Below are 20,021 nucleotides of genomic sequence, written 5' to 3'. Positions count from 1 at the left end.
CCCTATCCCACCCCTCTAGGTGGTCACAAAGCACCGAGCTGATCTCCCCGTGTTATGCAGCCGCTTCCCACTAGCTATCTGGTTTGTGAGTTGTAAAATCTTTTTTTATTGTCAGTTTAATGTGGAGAGACAGATGAGTTTGTGTTTTCATTGTTTTAAATTTGTTATGTGGAAGCCCCCTACGTATATTTTCACAAACATCATCTCTACAGAGACTTTGGAGGACGCTTTGGGGCAGTTAATGACATTTTGGGATATTATTTGTGTTATCTTTTTGGACTCCCTATTTTTCTCTCTTAAATTTCCTTGTAACAAATAGAACCTGTAAATGTTTCACCATTGACTTTCCCTCTTGAAAACAGGAAGCCTTTGCGTTCTCGAGAGCTTTCTCCTCCTCTGTCCAAGAACTTATCCGTACGGGGATTTATTTCACGTCACCCCTGCCTCTGAAACAGAGCACTCAGCTCTCAATTACATTCCCTTCTCCAAATCCTCGTCCTCACAATGTTGCTTTACAGTATTGATTCTTTGGCTGGAATGCTCCCCAATATGAAAGTCATCCAGAATCCATCAAGTCATCTGTCTTCCTGTCTTTACTACAATTCTTGCCCAGTGTCATTTAGCAGTATCATTGGAGGATTACTTTTTCTTTAATTTTTAATGGTGATGAAGTAGGTTTATTTTCATTGATATATTTGAAATGAAACATATAAATGAGAATTCCTCTTCAAAGCACTTGCCTTTGTGAAACACGTTTAAATTTTTTTTTTTTTTTTTTTGCGGTACGCGGGCCTCTCACTGCTGTGGCCTCTCCCTTAGCGGAGCACAGGCTCCGGACGCGCAGGCTCAGCGGCCATGGCTCACGGGACCAGCCGCTCTGTGGCATGTGGGATCTTCCCGGACCGGGGCACGAACCCGTGTCCCTGCATCGGCAGGCGGACTCTCAACCACTGCGCCACCAGGGGAGCCCACGTTTAAAATTTTTAACATCTCATCACTGGCCACCAAGAAGTGTGTAATCCCCGATTCAAATAATAGATTCTCCTCTGATTCAAGCCTGGTGCCCGTCCTCCAGACTCCATGCTCCTGGGGCTCTCTCCGCATCTCCAGTAGCTTCTGTGGTTTGGAGCTGCCCCCAAATCCCTTGGCGTTCAGAACACTTGGACGAGAGTTAACTTTTCTGCCTGTGCCGAGTGCCCCACGCACAATGTGAGCCCCGCGGTCATATGAAACATTCTGGACTGGCGGATGGAATTACCAAGAGCAATTTCATACGTTATTGTTCAAGCCACATAACTCAGTCCTGATGTTAGTACATAAAGGAAGCACCCGTTCACAGCTCAGCCCTGTGAGTTCAAATCCTTGGGATGTTTCCTTCTAGTTCATGTACTCAGTCTTGGACCTTAGAGTAGCCAAAGATGACAAAGATACCATTGAAAAGAACTCATCCTAAGTTCCCATTCTCCAAAATCTGTTCTTTCTTAAAAACCTTCTGTCTCTATATCCTGTAGGGACTTTGTGCATTCACTAGCCTGCCACTCAGTGTCCCCTGCTCCACCAGCAGTGCTCCATTCTACCTGTCCTCTGTCTTACCTGTCCTCCATCCAATCTGTCCTTCATTCTACCTGTCCACCTGCCTAGAGCACTGGGGTGCCAGACAGATTTAAAACTGGGGCATTGAGGGTAGTTCTAGGAGGGAGGGCTCAGAGGCAAGTTCAGTCCAGGGCTTGAGCAGCAGTGACCAAGTCCTCGTGGATGGGGGAGCCCCATGAAAGAGATTTTTGAGGATAAGGGCGTAGGAAATGGGGACTCACGGGCAGAGGGAGAAAGAGGAGATCTCATCTGTTTCTCTCAGGACTACCTTTTAAAATACTAATATAGGGACTTCCCTGGTGGCACAGTGGTTAAGAATCCACCTGCGAATGCAGGGGACACAGGTATGAACCCTGGTCCGGGAAGATCCCACATGCCGCGGAGCAAATAAGCCGGTGCGCCACAACTACTGAGCCTGCGCTGTAGAGCCCATGAGCCACAACTACTGAGCCCGCGTGCCACAACTACTGAGCCCACATGTCACAACTACTGAAGTGTGCGCCTAGAGCCCATTCGCTGCAACAAGAGAAGCTCCCCACTCGCCACAACTAGAGGAAGCCCACATGCAGCAACAAAGACCCTACGCAGCCAAAAATCAATCAATCAATAAAAATTTATATAAAAAATAAAATACTAACATATTTTCCATTATAAAAGTAATCTGGGGGCTGCCCTGGTGGCGCAGTGGTTGAGAGTCCGCCTGCCGATGCAGGGGACGCGGGTTCGTGCCCCGGTCCGGGAGGATCCCACATGCCGCGGAGCGGCTGGGCCCATGAGCCATGGCCGCTGAGCCTGCGCGTCCGGAGCCTGTGCTCCACAACGGGAGAGGCCACAGCAGTGAGAGGCCCGCGTACCGCAAAAAAAAAAAAAAAAAAAACAGGGCTCCTCCTCCAATCCCACGACTGTCTGGTGTCTTTTCTTCTAATTGTTTCTTCTTTTTTTCCTATGCTATATTTATATTCTTTGTTTTGCTGAAAAGTATATGTACCATAATTATGTCTGATTTTCATCGTTGGAGCATTTTCTTATGTTATTAAAATAGTTCATATTTTCATGATTAGTATTTGATGGTGGCATAATATTTCATCAGAAAACTATGGTGTGGTTACGTGATTTAGCAAATAAAAATCTACTTCAGGTAAACAACAGATCATTTTCTTAGTATATGAATGTCTGATGTGAAATTTCCAATACAAAATTTGGGACATACTTAATTATCTGAGATTCAAATTGAACTGGGCATCCTGTATTTTATCTTGCAACCTTACAAAATCTCATATTACTTATACAGTTCCTAGCTGTTGAACACTGAGATGTTTTCAGTGATGCAATGGACATCTTTGGGCATAAAATTTCTAATTCTGAATTACTTCCTTAGGTGGCTTGTTAGAAGTAGAATTACCCTGAGGAGATGAGTATCTTTTTTCCCAAGACTTTTCAAAGCTATTGCCAAATCACTTTTTAAAAAGGTTACAGCAATTTATGCTCCCACCAGTGGCATCTAAGAGTGCTCATCCCCTGCGCCCGTGCTAACATTATCATCACTTAACTACTCCTCTGCTACTTTGGCAGGCAAATGATGATATACCGTTTTCATCTTTGATTACTAATGAAGTTCACATTTTTTGTTTATGAGGCTTTCTTTCCATGACCTGATTTTTAAGTTTTCTGCCACTGCCTCCTGATTTCTCTGTCCCTGTTTTGCCTTGCTTTGAAGTCACAAGGAATATGTCTTATTTTTATTTATTTACTCATTTTTACTCAGCCCCTGGGGCTGGAACCCCGTCCCCAGGCTCAGGTTCCAGGAGGAATTCTGCACAATCACCACCAGCCTACCTGCCAGCCCACCCACTGTCTGACATGAAAGCTTCCTAGGACTTCTAAATGCATTTCCAATAAATCAGTGACAAAGCGTAGAATAGTAATTTTATTCTGAGCCTGCAGAATAAGTTTCTTTTGACAGCTCTCCCCCATTTCTGTTTCTGGTGTACGATTGGTTTCAAATACAGCTTCCATAAATACCTGCTTTTAATCTACCCGTAAAAACCCACCACTCTGCTCTAGAGGGTTCCGCGGAGTTCACGTGGGCATTCATGCTCCATAGCGTCCGCTGTGCTGCTTCTCTAAAGATACTGGCCCCCATGGATGGGACTCCATTCCAAAGGAAAGGGGGAGCCTTTCTGTGAAATTTGACAGGAATATTACCTCTTTCCTAGTGGGGTCTAAAGCTTCAGCTTAGAAAAGGGCTGAAATAGCAAGATTTGCTTCCTCTCCGAAAGACTGAACAGTACACATTGCTTCTGGAACATTTCCTTAAGTTAAGTAAAGAGCACATTTGCACCTGCTGGCCTTTTTTTTTGCAGTGCGCGGGCCTCTCACTGTTGTGACCTCTCCCGTTGCGGAGCACAGGCTCCGGACGTGCAGGCACAGCGGCCATGGCTCACGGGCCCATCCGCTCCGTGGCATGTGGGATCCTCCCGGACTGGGGCACGAACCCACATCCCCTGCATCGGCAGGCGGACTCTCAACCACTGCGCCACCAGGGAAGCCCCCTTGGCCTTTTGACCTCTAACTCATGGCGATGACCTGCCTCTGTCCCTTTCTCTGGGTTACTCCATTTAGTCCCCATTGCAGTTAAATAGGAGGCCATTTGGTTGCCCTCTCTGTGATGTTCTCATCCAGAGAGAAGGCTTCCCGACCGGCCATTTAAGTATTCCCAGGACTTGCTTTATGGAAATTGCTACGTTCTCTTCAGTTTTTCATGTCATGCATCGTGTCAGTTCCCCTAGCCTTTGCCTTGCATGAATTTTCAGCATTACATGGCACTCTGCTGCCTAAATTATGTCCACGTCACGTGTTCGAGTATCTGGCCAGACTCCTGATGCTCTAGTTTTTTTTCCATTATTGTTACTCAGTGTGCATGTCCTTTGCATTTTCAAGACTGCTCTGGGGCTGGGGTCTTCTTTTCTTTCCACTTTCAACTTGATATCTTAAGTACAGTACATAATGTCTGTTGCCCTGAATTATACGTAGCTACCTTTGTGATTTCAATGATTCTAATTTGTAAGTCTCTATTCTTTAACTCCTTTGACCTGCAGAGAATTAATCTGAGCCCCTGTTAGGTGAACCTTGACTGATATAGGCCTTTTCTTGCTCTAGAAAAGCTCCCTGTCTAGTAGGGTGGAGTCCAGGTCACAGCCACCTCAGTCAGGGTACAAATTGGGACACTGTCTATGGCCGCCTTTCCATTTCCTCATCCTCTTCCCAACTTTCTCTGATGACCACAGAAGTGCATGAAGTCTCTACTTCATGTTGGCCATTGTCAGTGACCTCAGATTTCTCAGAAAAATAATTAAAGTGCCTATCTGGATAAGAGGAAAATTAGCTCAGCTACTCAGCACCTACCTTGTAGCTGGTGTGCTGGGTTCACAACTGCTTTTCCATGTTCTCATCAAGAGGGGAACACCACTCAGCCTCAGTTTTACTGCCTATAAAATGGGACGAGATGAGAATCTGTGGTGTGATTGAATGAGTCCATGGTTCTAATGGCCTCAGCACAGCGCCTGACATATTGCAATTGGTCAACGTGTAAAATTATGAAGACTGATATCCCAAAGGTGGCATCTCATCAGGAGTAAAGAAGATACAAAGGCGGCTTCTCTTGAGCTCAACGGGATGCCAAATATTTACATATTTCAAAAGTGTATACTCATACGGGCCTCCCTGGTGGCGCAGCGGTTGAGAGTCCGTCTGCTGATGCAGGGGACACGGGTTTGTGCCCCAGTCTGGGAAGATCCCACATGCCGCAGAGCGGCTGGGCCCGTGAGCCATGGCCGCTGAGCCTGTGCGTCCGGAGCCTGTGCTCCACAACGGGAGAGGCCACAACAGTGAGAGCCCCACATACCGCAAAAAACAAGCAAACAAACAAACAAAAAAAGTGTATACTCATAAATAGACATTTTACCATTTTATGAATCATTCCTCCAAAGGAAACAAGCATTATTTAGCTCTTTCCCTGGACACCAACTTGAAATCTAAATTTCAGCAATTATCATTAATAAATAGTTTACATTTCTGGGCAAATGGAAGATACCTTATTATCATTATTTTACTTGTTCAACTTACGTAATGCATCCTCTGAGGACCCATTTGGAAGCATATATGTTTATTATAGATATAAAATGGATCCGAAAAAATTTTGGACTTTAACATTTCACTGTAGAGCATGCATTTGAAATGAATACAAGAGATACTTAGGCATTCGAATACATTGCTTGTAAAACAGTTAGTAAAACAATGCAATTTGTGAACTCGTTTAATAAGGCAAAATTAAGGACGTGTCTCAAAGTATATCTCATCCTATAATTTTACCAGACTTGTGCTAGTTTAATGGGAGAAAATATGTGTCCTCTGTTTCTTGAAATATCATTACTTTAGGGGAAAATATTTAAAAGCAAAGAAGTCTTTTAGGAAATTGTTAGCCATGAACCCCAGAAGTGATACATTGCAGTTAATGGCAATGGGACTGCTTAACCCCCTGCTCCCCCGCTAGACCAAATCCCCCTTAGTGTGTCTGCACACACACACACACACACGTGCACAGACCTGCACACGCAAACATGTCCACATGCACAGCCACTTGCATGCTGGTCACTTCTGTTGCTAAGTGCTCTGGCCCCTCAGTTTCTCCATGTCTTGATTTTGTTTGGTGGTTTCTTTTTTCCCCTTCTTTTCCTTTCCTGCCAGCTCTGTCTGGTATGAGAAATTCCCCGTCTCTCCCACTTTACATTCTGATGAGGCTGCATTCCTCCTCACATGCTTCTGGTGGAGGAGAAGTGAGCCATAACTCATTGTGGAGTCGGTGGTTATTGCCTCCAAATTGGCCAAGGGGGATAGAGGCAGATTTTGAGAAATAAAAGTCCTCTCTTTGCCACAGCCCGGGAGCAGGGGCTGCACACACACTTTGCCTGATAACAGGGGCAGCAACTTTCCAGGGAACACAACGCACAGTGGTGGCGGTTTCGAGCCTGTCTTTCATTGCACATATTTAATGTGAGAATATTTCAAGCTTGTTTTTTCCAGACTGGACAGTCATGTATCAGGAAACGTTTAATGTAGTTAGAAGGAAATGTAGCAAAAGGAAAGATGGTGAGGCTGGAGTGACCACTCTCCTAGCTGGCCAGCCTGGCACATGGCTTCTCCCTGGTGGGCTTTGATCCCAGACGCTTAGTTTACAGCAGTTTCTCCCATGAGTGTTGTGGGTCTCCTCATCTCATTGTATCGTTTGATTTGTTTACAGGGAAACTTCGTGGCCTGTATGACAGCTATTTTACGACAAATGGAAGATTATCATTATGCCCATTTGATCAAGACTTTTGGGAAAATGAGGACCGATGTGGTGGTGAGTGTAACTTTGACTTTCTATAACTGTGTTTTGAGGCCAGCATTTTAGGCAAAACGCTGATGTAAGTATTTCCATTTTCAGTATGATTTTGGACTTGGCTCCACTTGATTTCAGAAGCCACCAGGGATGGTCTAACTAAAGGCGTGTTTGTAAGAAGATAAGGGTCAAGATACAGACTCTCTCCTTCTACTGACCTGGGGAGTGATTCAGGGTGTCAGCCGAGAAAAGTCCCTTTTCTTTTCTCTCCCATGCTTTGTGGTCACGGAAGATTTGGAGATGTTACCCATGGAGAGTCTGTCATTAACTGCTGTTCATTGATTGATTGGCTTTCAATAGCAGAAGCCAGGAAGCATTGTCAGCCCTAATTGTGCTCCGTTATTAATTAGCTTTAGTCACGGAGGCTCGTTAGCATTTCTCGAGATAATTCTCTAGTCATCCTCAGTGAGAGTATGATACGACTTAATTAGGAGACGTACAGAGGGGAACTTAGGAGCTCTGTCCGTAACAAGCTGACACCGCAGGGCCATACAGCAGATGTCCTCTGCGAAGCCGCAGCCAATGTGTCTGCAGAGTTTCTGAGTATATGTCCACCTCGGCTCTCCTGTCTGGGAACACAGACTCCATTTCTGAGGCCCCTAGATTCCTATAGACTGCAGCAAGTTCTACTGGCGTTTCCAGAACAAGGTTGGTTGCACTTTACATCAATCTTATTAAGGGATAGAGACAATGCATTTAAGGCTTTTTTCCAAAGGATTAATTCTAATTAAAAAAACGACCTTATTAACTGTTGCTGCTATATGTGTGTGTGCGTGCGTATGTATATTTAAATTATATATATATAATATTTAATATTATAATAATAATAAATATATGTATTTAAATTTTTAAAAAATTGATTTATACCTTAAAATCATAGCAATTTTCCTTAAATAAAAGTCAAGGAGCAAGAGTGTGTATGTGTTTGTGTGTCTCTGTGTTTAGTCTTCCTTAAAAATATTAACGAGCAGTTGAATGTAGGACTGTACTCAGGCGTGTAACATGTAGCACATGTGATTATATCCTGTGATTCTTCAGCAGTCAAGGCACAGTGAAATCAGATTTGCCATGTGAAACATTTCATGCCTCATGTTTGATCAGGGGAAGGATAGTTGTAGCTGAACCTTTATGAACAATTTCCTAGACAACACTTCAGGCTGAATAATAAACTTTTCAGAATGAGAAGCATTACCTGTGCTGAAAACTTAGGACTCCATTTAATTATTTGCCCTTTATCAGAATAGTCACATGATCAAAATCATACTATTCATGCAAACTGTTAAAAATATTTAATCTGGGGCTTCCCTGGTGGCGCAGTGGTTGAGAGTCCGCCTGCCGATGCAGGGGACGCGGGTTCGTGCCCCGGTCCAGGAGGATCCCACATGCCGCGGAGCGGCTGGGCCCGTGAGCCATGGCTGCTGAGCCTGCGCGTCCGTAGCTTGTGCTCCGCAACGGGAGAGGCCGCAACAGTGAGAGGCCCGCGTACCGCAAAAAAATACATATATATATATATTTAATCTGAATTATTCAGTGTTGCTGTGGATAGGGAAGCTTCAGTGTATTGTGAAAAGCGATTATACAAAATAGTGTTTAAAAATGACTGTAATTTGCCGAATTCCAAGTGTGTACCCTCTCTCCTTCACAGAGTAGATCATCAGATACTTGTTGCATGTTGTGGTCCTGATATCCCAAGGGATTTTGGTTCCTTAGACACCGTAGTTCGGAACAGCAATTATTTGCAGACAGTTGGATTTCCATTATAAAATGGCATTTGTGGTTTGGATATCATGAATTCATACTGCAAGGATCGTAAACCTTTTTTATTGTTGTTAATCTGTCAGAACTTTGTAAAGTGTGTTCCTATCTATTAACTATACATAGAGGGTATTTGACTATTTTCCTCTTTGGACAAATGCTCACAAAAATGGAAGGTCGTTTTGTGTTAAATAATTGGAAGTTAATTAGTAATGCAGTGTACGAAGAGCCTAGACCATTTTCTCAAGACTACTTCCTTGTAAGAAGTGCTTCTTCAGGTTTTCACATTCAGCTCCGGTTTGGTTGGATGAGTCATTCCCATACTCATCCCATCCCAAAATCTCAGTTATTATCAACACCAAAGTCACAGGCCTCAGAACTGGTACTTTTACAGTCTCTCAAGTGACCCTTTGGACCCCAAGACAGTGAAAGGATGGAGCACAGCATGGAACTGAAAGGCTAATCCAGGAAAGGAAAAGGGTGGACGCGTTTGGCTCAAAAGTCTCTCATAACAGAGACGGTCCCTTTAGGATGGTGAGCCATGTGGAGTCTTTAAGTTCTTCTGCAGTGGAGATGCTGGCCTGAAGAAGGGGCTGCTAGCTGTCTTGTGTCCCAGTTACTTAAGCAGGACCACAGGTGGAGAACTTACTCAGTGTCCGTAGTAAGATCAGAGGTGAAGAGGAGTACTCTGGACCTTCCAGGGGAGCCTGTTCTCTTGACACTTGTCCCAAATTCCCACTAAGTGGCCATAAAGGAATGTTTGTGGAGCGACTGAGTGAATAATGACGTATCCAAGAACAGTGCAGGTGGAAGTAACGCTTATTGGTTACAGGTTGAGTGAATGCAGGATACAGGACGGCGAAGGTTGAAAGAACCAGGCTGTGGGGTCCCTCTCATCTCCAAGGAGGACCCAGGGGCAGCCACAGGCTACCGTGCATCCCCGCCTCTTTCTGTGGCCTCTCCCAGTCCTGTGCAATTGTAGGTTATGTAGGGAAGCCCGGTCAGGCAGAGCTCTGAGCTCTTAGCGTCCTCCTCCTGGATTACCCTCCTGCCTCCATTCAGCTTCCATCCCAACGCCTTCTGGGAACCCCTACCCGACACCTGCCTTGACCTCACCTGGTGGCTGTCGCCCACTGCCCCTTCCCTTGTACCTTGTCCATCCCAGTCAACCAGCAGCCTGTGCTGGGGTGGTCCAGCGTGACTTCTCACCAATGGAAAGTGGTGAGGATGCTCACGGGGATTATGAAAGCAAGAATATTTGCCAGGTGACTGTCCTTGCCTGGGAAACATTCTGCTGTTGGGCAGGCCTGGTCTTCCAGAGCCTTGATTTCTGTGTGAAATGGCCACCGAAGGGTGATCCACAAGCTTGTGTAGGGAATGTCATGAGTAGCAGGAGGAGCCTTGCTCTGAGCATCCGTTTCTCTATTTCTTGTGACCATTCCTCGTAGATGAAGCTTTATCGAAGACTGTCTCCACTGGATGATGAGTTTGGGGGTGCAGAATCCTTTTATAGTGAATTCACTCAATAGCTGTTTATTGGAGACTGACTTTGTGTTAACAGGCGGAGGAGGTGACAGCAGGCAATGCAGACGGGTTTTGCTCTCGTGGCCCCCAGTCTAGTGGAGAATGTCACAGGTAATCAGGGGGTCCTTCAGATAACCCAGGCTATCCATGCTCCAAAAGAATGATCCCTGTAAAGCAGCCAGACTGGACTGAGTCGGGTGGTCAGGAAGCCTTCTTTGCAAAGGAGAGGGTTGTGGAATATCGAGGAATAGGAGAAAGGGCACTCACTGTAGGTGGTAGAGCAGCAAGAGTCCTGGGGGTGAGGTGCAGCCGGACAGGTGCTGGGGCATCAAACGGCACAGGACCCCATTGGTCATGCTAAGAGGCTTTGTGTTTTTCTGCTTGTTTGGTTTCCGTTTCTGTATCATTTATTTACTGTTTTCCCCTTAATTATTTAAAAATTGTTTTTAAGGCATTTATTTTTTGAGTAAAGTTTTTATTTTGAGAAAATTGTAGAGTCCCATGCAGCTGGAAAAAACAATGCAGAGCGCCCCTGTATTCTTCACCCAGTTTCTCCCAATAGTGGCATCTTGCAAAACTATGGAACAATGTCAAAATCAGAATGTTGACGGTGATACAGTTCACTGATCTCATGTTGATTCTCTCCATTTTGCTTGTGCTCTTTGCTCTATTTATCTTGAAAAATTTCAAACATACAGAAAAGCTGAAAGAATAGTACAATGGAAACCATTCTTCCTGTCATCTGAATTCACCAGTTGCAAGCACCTTGCCATATTTGCCTCCCCTGTATCTCTATGGACCTCTTTCCATGTAGCCAAATCCCATAAGTATGTGAGAAACATGTAAATGGTTCAGCAAATATCTCTCAAGGTTGAAGACAATAGTCAACGGCCTCAATGACCTTCCAGAACATAACAATCATCTCTTCATACCGTCTGTATTCAAATTTCTCCTCAGTTCTCCCCAGTCTTTGTTGTATTTCATCATAGGCTTTCTCAAATCTCAAATCTAGTCTGGATTCACACGTTGAATTGGGTTCTCTCTCCTTCATCTCTTCTTTTTCCTAGAATGAGTTCATCACCTTGTTTTTCCTTCCCATTCATGGCATTGCTTTGTAAAATTCTATTTCATTTTTATTTATTTTTTGAAGGGATAAAGTCATTAGCTTTGCAGACTTTCACCCATTCTGGAATTTTTGAATGCTGCCTTGTGTGCAGACTTGTTTCTGCAAATTCCTATGTCCTGCAAACTGGAAGCTTGATCTAAAATTCAAGTTCCCCCTTTTGGCAAGCGGAATAGAAGATGGTGTTAAGCATTGCCTGGTGTGTCTGCTGGGAGTCTGGAAATGCCGGGCTGACCACTACTGATGATGCTGGGTTTGATCACTTGGTTAAAAGGGAGTCACTACCAGATCTCTCTGTTGTGAAGATACATGCCCCTTGAAGATTATCATGTAATCTTTGGGTAATACTTTGGCATCTGCAGAAAATTGCAAAGGTCTTCCTCTAGCAATCTTTCATCTGATAAGTTTAGCATGTACTGATGGTCCTTGTCTGAAACAGTTATTTCTCTGACTTAAGAGAATGGTGACTTCCTACTTCTGAGAATCAAGACTCTTTGGCTTTAATCTAGGAACACTGGGAAGCCCCTGAGGACGTGGGTTCTGTGGGAGATTGGGGGAAGTGTTGGTGCCCTGATCAGATTTGTAATTTGAAAAGGTCACTCTGGGTGAAGTGTGGGGACCAAGAGAGACAAGAATGACCATAGGTAGATGGGCTAGGATGCCCCGCTGGTAGTCCAGGTGAAAAAGGATGATCAGTTATCCAAGTGGGTGGGTATAGAGATGGACAGAAGCAGATGGTTTTACAAGAAGATTTTGCCTGTGGAATACACTGATGGCCCTTGTTAGAGCTGTCCACTTATTATATGGAGCATCTTGTGAATAATCTAAACTAAAAATGTAGCAGGGATGAATTGATTATAAAAAGATGAAATTTTCACAAAATGTCTCATGTTAATCTTCCAACTCCCCTCTTTGACTTGGAGATAGCAGTTGTAATAGTCTATTGAGCCTCATCAGCCGTCCTAGGCAAATGCCATGGTGGGGACCACCACCATGGCTAGTAAATTATGCAGACCGACAGGGAAGCCTTGCAAAACCTCATCTCCCACAATCTGCAGCATTTTGTTTGATCAGCAAAGTACCAACATTTAACAGCTGAGCCATACTAATGAAGTACGGGACTGTGTTTCCTAGAGGGAAAAAAAAAAAAAGGAATTGGGAAAATATGCTTCTCTTCTAGAATAATAAAAACCAGACCCTGTATCTCAATTATTAGGCTTTGAGGAGTGATCAGCAAGAAAGCCAGCAATTTCATGCAAATAGAGATGTGACTAAATTACGGCACTCAGCCGGCAAAGTAGGCAACCTGGTCATTAAAATGTGAAACTCTCGACAAAGTGGGGAAACTTAAGGAGTGAAGTATGAATTTCAGTAATTAAACTGGGGAGAGAAACTGTTCCTTGTGTCAGGGGGCACCTAGAACACCCCTGCTCACAAGCCCTGCTGGTCAGGGCTCCTGTGGGCAGAGTTTGGAGGACATGGAACTGACTTTTCCCTCCTGACTCTGCCCGGGATCCTAACCTCTCCTGCACTGGAGGCCTCTGTTGTATAAAGGGTGATCACGATTGCTCCTTGAGTTTTTATTCATGGGAGGAGGCTCGACAGACCCCTCCCAAGGCAGAGATGACTCGCTGTAACCTGGCATTGCTGTTACGGTTGCAGAGGAAGCATCTCTGAACATCGGTTTATTGCTGCTGTCAGAAGGAACTGGTGTCTCTTTGCAAGAAGGTCTTGGGTAGAACTCTGTGCTGGGAATTGCTTTCTTGGCTCCATAAATTCTGTTCACCACCTTGGTCTTCACAGCCATTGTACCTAATTATGAATCAGTAGATTAAATAAATGAGAAACATCCACTCTATTTGGCCATCTCTGACTATAACCTCATTTTCCTACATGAATTCTCAGTTGCCTGTCCCCTTCCCACCCAGATCTTGAGGGAGCATCCCGGGCTACCGGGATGTGTGCTTTTCAGGATAACCGCTTGTTTTGTTCAGGTTAGCTCAGAATAAGCACTAAACTGTCAGATTCAAGAAATTTTCCTAATTCTGGCAGGCACAGAGTGGACCCACTAGGAAAGGGGAACCCCTTCCCGATGCCAGGAGCGGTCTGATTGGCCAGGAAGCAAGGTGGGGCAGCAGGGCGCCACTCGTGAAATTCAGGGACCATCTAGGAGACAACAGAGGTATAACTGAGGAGCTTATGGATTTGAGGATGCCACATAAAAGAGTCTGGAATGCGACCACATGCTCAAATGGTTTACTGGGAGCTGAATAGGTGCAGATGGTCAGGAGTTCCTGTTTGAGCCTTTCAGCTGTTAAATTACATAAGAAAAAGGAAAGGATAATAATACCACATATTCAACCCAATGGGCCCTGTTCATAATGAAAAATCTCTGTAGAGTAAATATAAGACATAGTTATGACCTGCGTGTTACGTTTGTTTAAAAAGGTTTCTTTAAGCAGAAAGAGTGTGACTATGTATTTGTAACCTTTGGGGACTGACTCTTTGTGACTCTTAGATATGCCCAAGGAGTATCTTTTAATATGTCCTTGGAAAAGTTCTCCGGGACAGGAGGTGCTCAGGCAAACAGAAAGGCGGAAGTGTAATACATACCTCCTGTGAAATACATCTTCATTACTTTTTCGTATGTTCTCATTCAGTTAAAAGAAAAAAAAAAAAGTCATTTGTAATGTAAAATTATTCCAGGGGGCATTGGTTTTCACCTTTTTCTGGGTGGGTTGTTTCAGTGTTCTCTTTTTTATTTCAGGATTTTCTGATGGAAACATTCATCATGTTTAAGAACCTCATTGGGAAGAATGTCTACCCTTTCGACTGGGTGATCATGAACATGATGCAGAATAAGTGAGTACGGGGGAAGGCTCTCCTTGACGAGGTGCCTGATTCATGTCTGGTGGGAATGGAGGTGTTGCTTGGATACCGTGGGGTCTCCCACAATGTACAGGGTGCTCCCCCTTCTGTGATGCAAATGGTTCTTTGGAGAAATGGGCCTGGAGATTGGGTGCTTTGCCTGTGCCAGCACAGGCTCTGGGGCTGAAAACTTGGGCTCTGCCCCCTGGAGAAAACAGATATGAACATGACCCGCCTTTCCCTTCACCTTTGTCAAGGGCATCAGTTTGCCATCTAATCTCAACCATGTGTGTTTGTTACCCAAAGCGATTCTCAGCTCTGTGGGAGTTTTTTGAAAAGTGTTTGCATTTCACGTATTTCAGCTGGAAAGCATCATGAGCATTTTCGTCACACGTATTAACTATTAAGCACGTGCCTTGTTCATCTTCTCATGAGGGCTGTTGGTTAATTTTCTAGCGCTTGGGTTTTATAATTTCTGTAAGCGCCAACAAAGATCATGGGGTTCTCCATCGCATGTGGTTTCTAGAAGGAATTGCTGTTGACTTCTTTTTTCTGCTTCTTTCTTTTTGCAGTTTTTATGGAGATAATTGTAGGTTCATAGTCAGTGCTGCGGTAAGAAGTAAGACAGGAGAGCTTGTGTACCATTTACCCAGTTTTCCTTGATGATAACATTTTGTAAAACCTTATCACCAAACTACAACCAGGGAGCTGACATTGATACAATTTACCCATCTTCTTCAGATCTTCCCACTTGACTTGTACTCATTAGTGTTTGTGTTTGGTGTCTTGCAGTTTTTTTCACATGCATGTGTTCTCAAATCCACCCTCTCGGTGAAAACACTGAACGTTGCCTTCACCACAGGGGATCCTGTGGTTCCCCATGTGTGACCCTCCCCCTTCCCTAATCCCTGGCAACCACTAATTTGTTCTCCATTTCTAAAATTTTGTCATTTCGAAAATGTTATGTAAATGGAATCATACAGGCTGTAACCTTTTGGGATGATTGACTTTTTTTCTTTCACTCTGCCTAATTCCTTGGAGCCTCATTGAGGTTCTCGGATCAGTGGTTTGTTCCTTTTCATTGCTGAGTTAGTGTTCCCAGTATGGATGTGCCACAGGTGGTTTAACCATTTTTACTGTTGAAGGACGTCTAGACTATTTCCAGTTTGGGGCTATTACAAATACATCTGCTATGAACATTCCTGTACAGGTTTTTGTATGAACTTAAGTCTTCATTTCTCTGGCACAACTGACCTGGGATGCAAATGCTGGATTGCATGGTAACCATACGTTTAGTTTTGTAAGAAACTGCCAGACTCCGCCATTCTCCGTTCCCGTGAGCCATGCAAGAGAGATCCAGCTTCTCTGCGTCCTCGTCAGCATTTGCTGTTGTCACCGTTTTTCATTTTAGCCCTTCTGATACATGTGTACGACGTCTCATCGTGGTTTTCATTTACGTTTTTCCTGAGCCTCTTTTTAATGATTTGTCCACCCTATGGATAAATTCATAGCAGCAAGGGCCTTTCCCTTTGCCTTTTGTGGGTGATGCTCCTTTCCAGGACGGCAGGGATGAAATCGGCCCTGTGTACCATAAGCTGTGGGTTCTGAGCAGGCCTCCGCTAGGACTGAGCCGAAGTAAGTGTTGTCCATCTTAAGTCATACGTTGCTGTGGCTGAAGCCTCCTTCCTCCCATCAGACAACATCTGAGAATTAAGTGGAGAGGCTCGGGAGGGAGCGGCCTCTCACAGCTGGAGATATAAACGTGGCCAGCACTCACAGCAGGGGTCCTGGCCTTGGCCTCTTGCATTTCCACCTGCTCTCTCTTGGGATCTGAATCCTCACCCAGAAAGCGAGGAACTTAAAGCACGAGGAGTTTCTTCCTTTTTTCTCTGTCGGGATTAACTTTTGTGAGTGATGATTTAGAATGAGTCTAGAGAGCTGCAGTGTTCATGTTTTTAGTGGCGTATCTTCAACAAACAACAAACAAAACCCACTGTCCTGGATCTACAGGAAGACTCGGGCTCTCCTTGCTCTGCTGGATGCTGTAGCTGAAAACGACAGACCCGTCCTTGCCGTCCAGCAATGAAATAACTCGAGGCCTCTGCATTTAACTCGACCCGGCAGATAAACTTGCCACGTCGGTGGTGAAATCACGACTCCGTTACTCGAGTAGAGCTAAAGGCGGCCGCTGAGTCAGGCAGCCGGGCAGCCCCGGGTGTGGTCAGGAGGCGTGCGTGTGGACGCCTGACCCCGCATGTGGACTTGACCTGTGCTGCATCTCCCCTGCAGAGTGGCCGTGTCCTAGCACCCAGGCTGTGCATTCCATACCCTGGGGACGAGGGTGGGAGAGGGCTGCTCCTGCAACGTCAGATGCCATCTGTCCTCAGAAGTTGTGTGACTTGGTGACCCCAGTCCCAGGGGTCCCACCGAGGTAAACTGTCACCCCATTGAGGAGGATGCAGCCACACTTTACTTTGATGCTATTTTTTTTTTTTTTGCGGTACGCAGGCCTCTCACTGTTGTGGCCTCTCCCGTTGCGGAGCACAGGCTCCGGATGCACAGGCGCAGCGGCCATGGCTCACGGGGCCCAGCCGCTCTGCGGCATGTGGGATCTTCCCGGACCGGGGCACGAACCCGTGTCCCCTGCATCGACAGGCGGACTCTCGACCACTGCGCCGCCAGGGAAGCCCCTGATGCTATTTTGATGGTGATGGAGAGTCTGTTTTCAGTTATACCCTTACGGTTGCATCATAGCCTCTTCCTGCGACTGCATCCTCTGCCTTCTCCTGCCAGCACTGAGGTATCTGATCATCACCCCAGACCTGCATGTGGGCGAAGGCCACGTACTCTGTGACTCAAAGCATGGAGCGCAGCCCTCAGAGTTTCCTTCTCCGGAGACCCTGTCCAGCTTCTCCCAGGATGTTCTGTAGTTCCCGGGGTGAGGATGTCGCTTGACCCGTGCTCGCTGGAATTGTGCGTTCCCTGCATTCCTCCTCACGTGCCACTCTGCAGGGTGCAGCCACGTGACAGAGATGCAGGTGTGCCGTGGCATCTCCACCAACCCAAGCCTTTGCGTCTCAGCCACAGGGAGGAGAGCTCTTTGTTTGTAGGGAAAGGCAGCTCTGCAAGGCAGAAGCCCTGGTTTGTTGTGTCCTCTTGAAGGCAGATGCCGGAGACTTCTGAGGATAAAGTCTTGTGTCAATGATGATGGAATTAGGGTCTGGAGCCGGAAGTCCATCCTATTATCTTGGGCAGTATGCTCGTAGGCTGCAGCCCTAAAAGACATCTCCATAAAGGAGGAAACACTCAGAATGTAAAATCCCTGTGGTTTCTTTTATGTTGTACATAAAATGTACGGAGCCATCTCATCAAGAATTCTAGTACTCTGAGGCCAAGTCTTCCAGCTGACAGCATTTCTTCCATCAGAACGTCCCAGAGCTGTGTCTGTGTATGCCTCTTTGTGTGTGCGTGTGTTATGTGTGCATGTGCATGTATATGGACGTTTGTGCATGTGTGTGGTTGTGTGTGCACACACACGTGTGTATGTGTCTGTGTACGTGTGTGTGGGTTTGTTGATACCAAGTAAAGACCTTTTTTTTTTTTTTTTTTTTGCCACACCGCAGCTTGTGGGATTTTAGTTCCCCAACCAGGGATTGAACCCAGGCCCTTGCAGTGAGAGCACTGAGTCCTAACCACTGGACCACCAGGGAGTTCCCTAAAGACACTTATATTTGCAGAGATTTTGACTCTGAGAAGCTGCAGCCAATCCGCCTTCCTCTCACAGCTGACACACTTTGCAGGCACAAGGTCCCCAGCCACAGGGAATAACAGAAGAGCAGGCCATGAAGGAGGCATTTTAGACTCTGATCAAAGTTGGAGCTGTGAGGGACTTCCCTGGTGGTGCAGTGGTTAAGAATCCGCTTGCCAATGCAGGGGACACGGGTTCGATCCCTGGTCCGGGGAAGATCCCACATGCCACAGAGCAACTAAGACCATGTTCCACAACTACTGAGCCTGCGTTCTAGAGCCCGCAAGCCATGACTACTGAGCCTGTGCTCTAGAGCCCGCGTGCCACAGCTGCTGAGCCCACATGCCTAGAGCCCGTGCTCCGCAACAAGAGAAGCCACCGCAATGAGAAGCCTGTGCACTGCAACGAAGAGTAGCCCCTGCTTGCTGCAACTAGAGAAAACCCGTGCGCAGCAATGAAGACCCGACGCAACCAAAAATAGTCAATAAATAAATAAAAAGTTGGGGCTGTGATCATTGTAATTTTCTTTCTTACATCTTACTGCCTTAAAACGCTACCCCCTCTGTTGAATAAACAATATTGAGTTTTAGAAGCTGAATCGGTTGGGTGGCTGAGGAAGATACTGCCTCCATGCAGCCAGCTAGGTAACACTTAAAGCTATCTTAAGACATCTGGTTGGTGACCCTTTAGTTTTCTTTAACATCCTTGTTTAAATGCCAGTTTCGGAGTGCAGAGTTTATCTCCTTTTTCATTTAACACACGCATTCTTTGTGATGTGTTGTGTGTTTTCATCTTCAGGCTAAGGGTGAGCTGAAACATATGCTTCCCACGTGCCAAGCACTTCTCGGGGGAGACTACAAGTCATCATGTCCTTAATACCCTCAGCAGCACTTTGAGACAGCTGTTGTTTTTATGCCCACTTTACGGATGGGAAAGTTGAGGCACAAAGGTTTCTTAAGTTGCCAAAAAACACACAGCTGGGAGGTTATAGGGCCAGTCCCGTAGCCTAAAACCACGCTGCTACCTTGAGTATGCCTCCTGTTTCCCGAAGAGAGTATTTTGTTTTGTTTTTAATCCTTATGTCTTTAAAACACAACTTTTCTGCAAGAGTTACTACTTACCTGAGTGAATTTTAAGCACAGAAGTCAAGATGTTCCTACTTAGCTTTTTTTTTTTTTCCGGTAAGTGGGCCTCTCACTGTTGTGGCCTCTCCCGTTGCGGCTCCAGACGCGCAGGCTCAGCGGCCATGGCTCACGGCCCAGCCGCTCCGCGGCATGTGGGATCTTCCCAGACCGAGGCACGAACCGGTGTCCCCTGCATCGGCAGGCGGACTCTCAACCACTGCACCACCAGGGAATCCCCCTGCTTAGCTTTTTGGAGCCATTAAAAGTATATGCTGTTACAGAGGATCGCATCCATTACTGAGCTTTATGGAGTCCTGCTGTGAACTTTTAGGACAGAATCTCACTAATATCTGAATAAAATAATTTCCCATAGAAATTACATAGATACCATATAACACTGTTTCTTTGTCGTTGTCTGTTTGCCCCTTTTTACTCCTATGACTTAAGAGCTTGATATCTTACATGCTGCCAGAGTTGTCTGTTCCTCCTCCCGGCATGCATCAGAGGATGTTTCCTTGCCTGCTTGGGGTAAGCAGTAATTCCCAGAAGTTTCCCTAGTCTGTATCTAAGTTTTAATGGCGCAGCTGGACATGCAGTTTTACCACCTACAGCTTAGAAATTGACAAAATCAGCCTCTACGGCCCCTTAAATATTCGTGTGCTTGTTCAGCCTTGCCTCTGCAGATGGACTGTTCTTCAATTCGTGGGGCTTGGATGCTGTCTTTAGTTACATTTTACATCAGTTTTGGGGCAACAACTTGTAAATCAGGAATCAGATTTATAGGATATAATGAATATCTCAAAGGACAGTAGTCACTTGGTTGCTATATTCAAGATAGTAAGTGAT

At 45.5% G+C, this 20,021-nt stretch overlaps 1 protein-coding gene across 2 annotated transcripts in view; it reads left to right on the top strand.

Annotated features, from left to right (window-relative positions):
• The window catches only part of DOCK1 (dedicator of cytokinesis 1), a 528,830-nt gene that overhangs the window by 315,493 nt on the left and 193,316 nt on the right, over positions 1–20,021 (top strand). For both annotated transcript variants that reach the window (XM_082855005.1, XM_082855004.1), the window contains exons 28-29: positions 6,893–6,994; positions 14,203–14,297. In XM_082855005.1, the coding sequence (XP_082711131.1) occupies positions 6,893–6,994; positions 14,203–14,297 (197 nt within the window). The remainder of the gene's footprint in view (positions 1–6,892; positions 6,995–14,202; positions 14,298–20,021) is intronic.

The sequence above is a fragment of the Leucopleurus acutus genome (genome assembly GCF_964270905.1).
Source record: "Leucopleurus acutus genome assembly, chromosome: 14".
In the NCBI taxonomy this organism is placed as follows: Eukaryota; Metazoa; Chordata; class Mammalia; order Artiodactyla; family Delphinidae; genus Leucopleurus; species Leucopleurus acutus.
The sequence above is the reverse complement of the archived record's forward strand: the minus strand, read 5'-3'. Positions and strand labels throughout refer to the sequence as shown.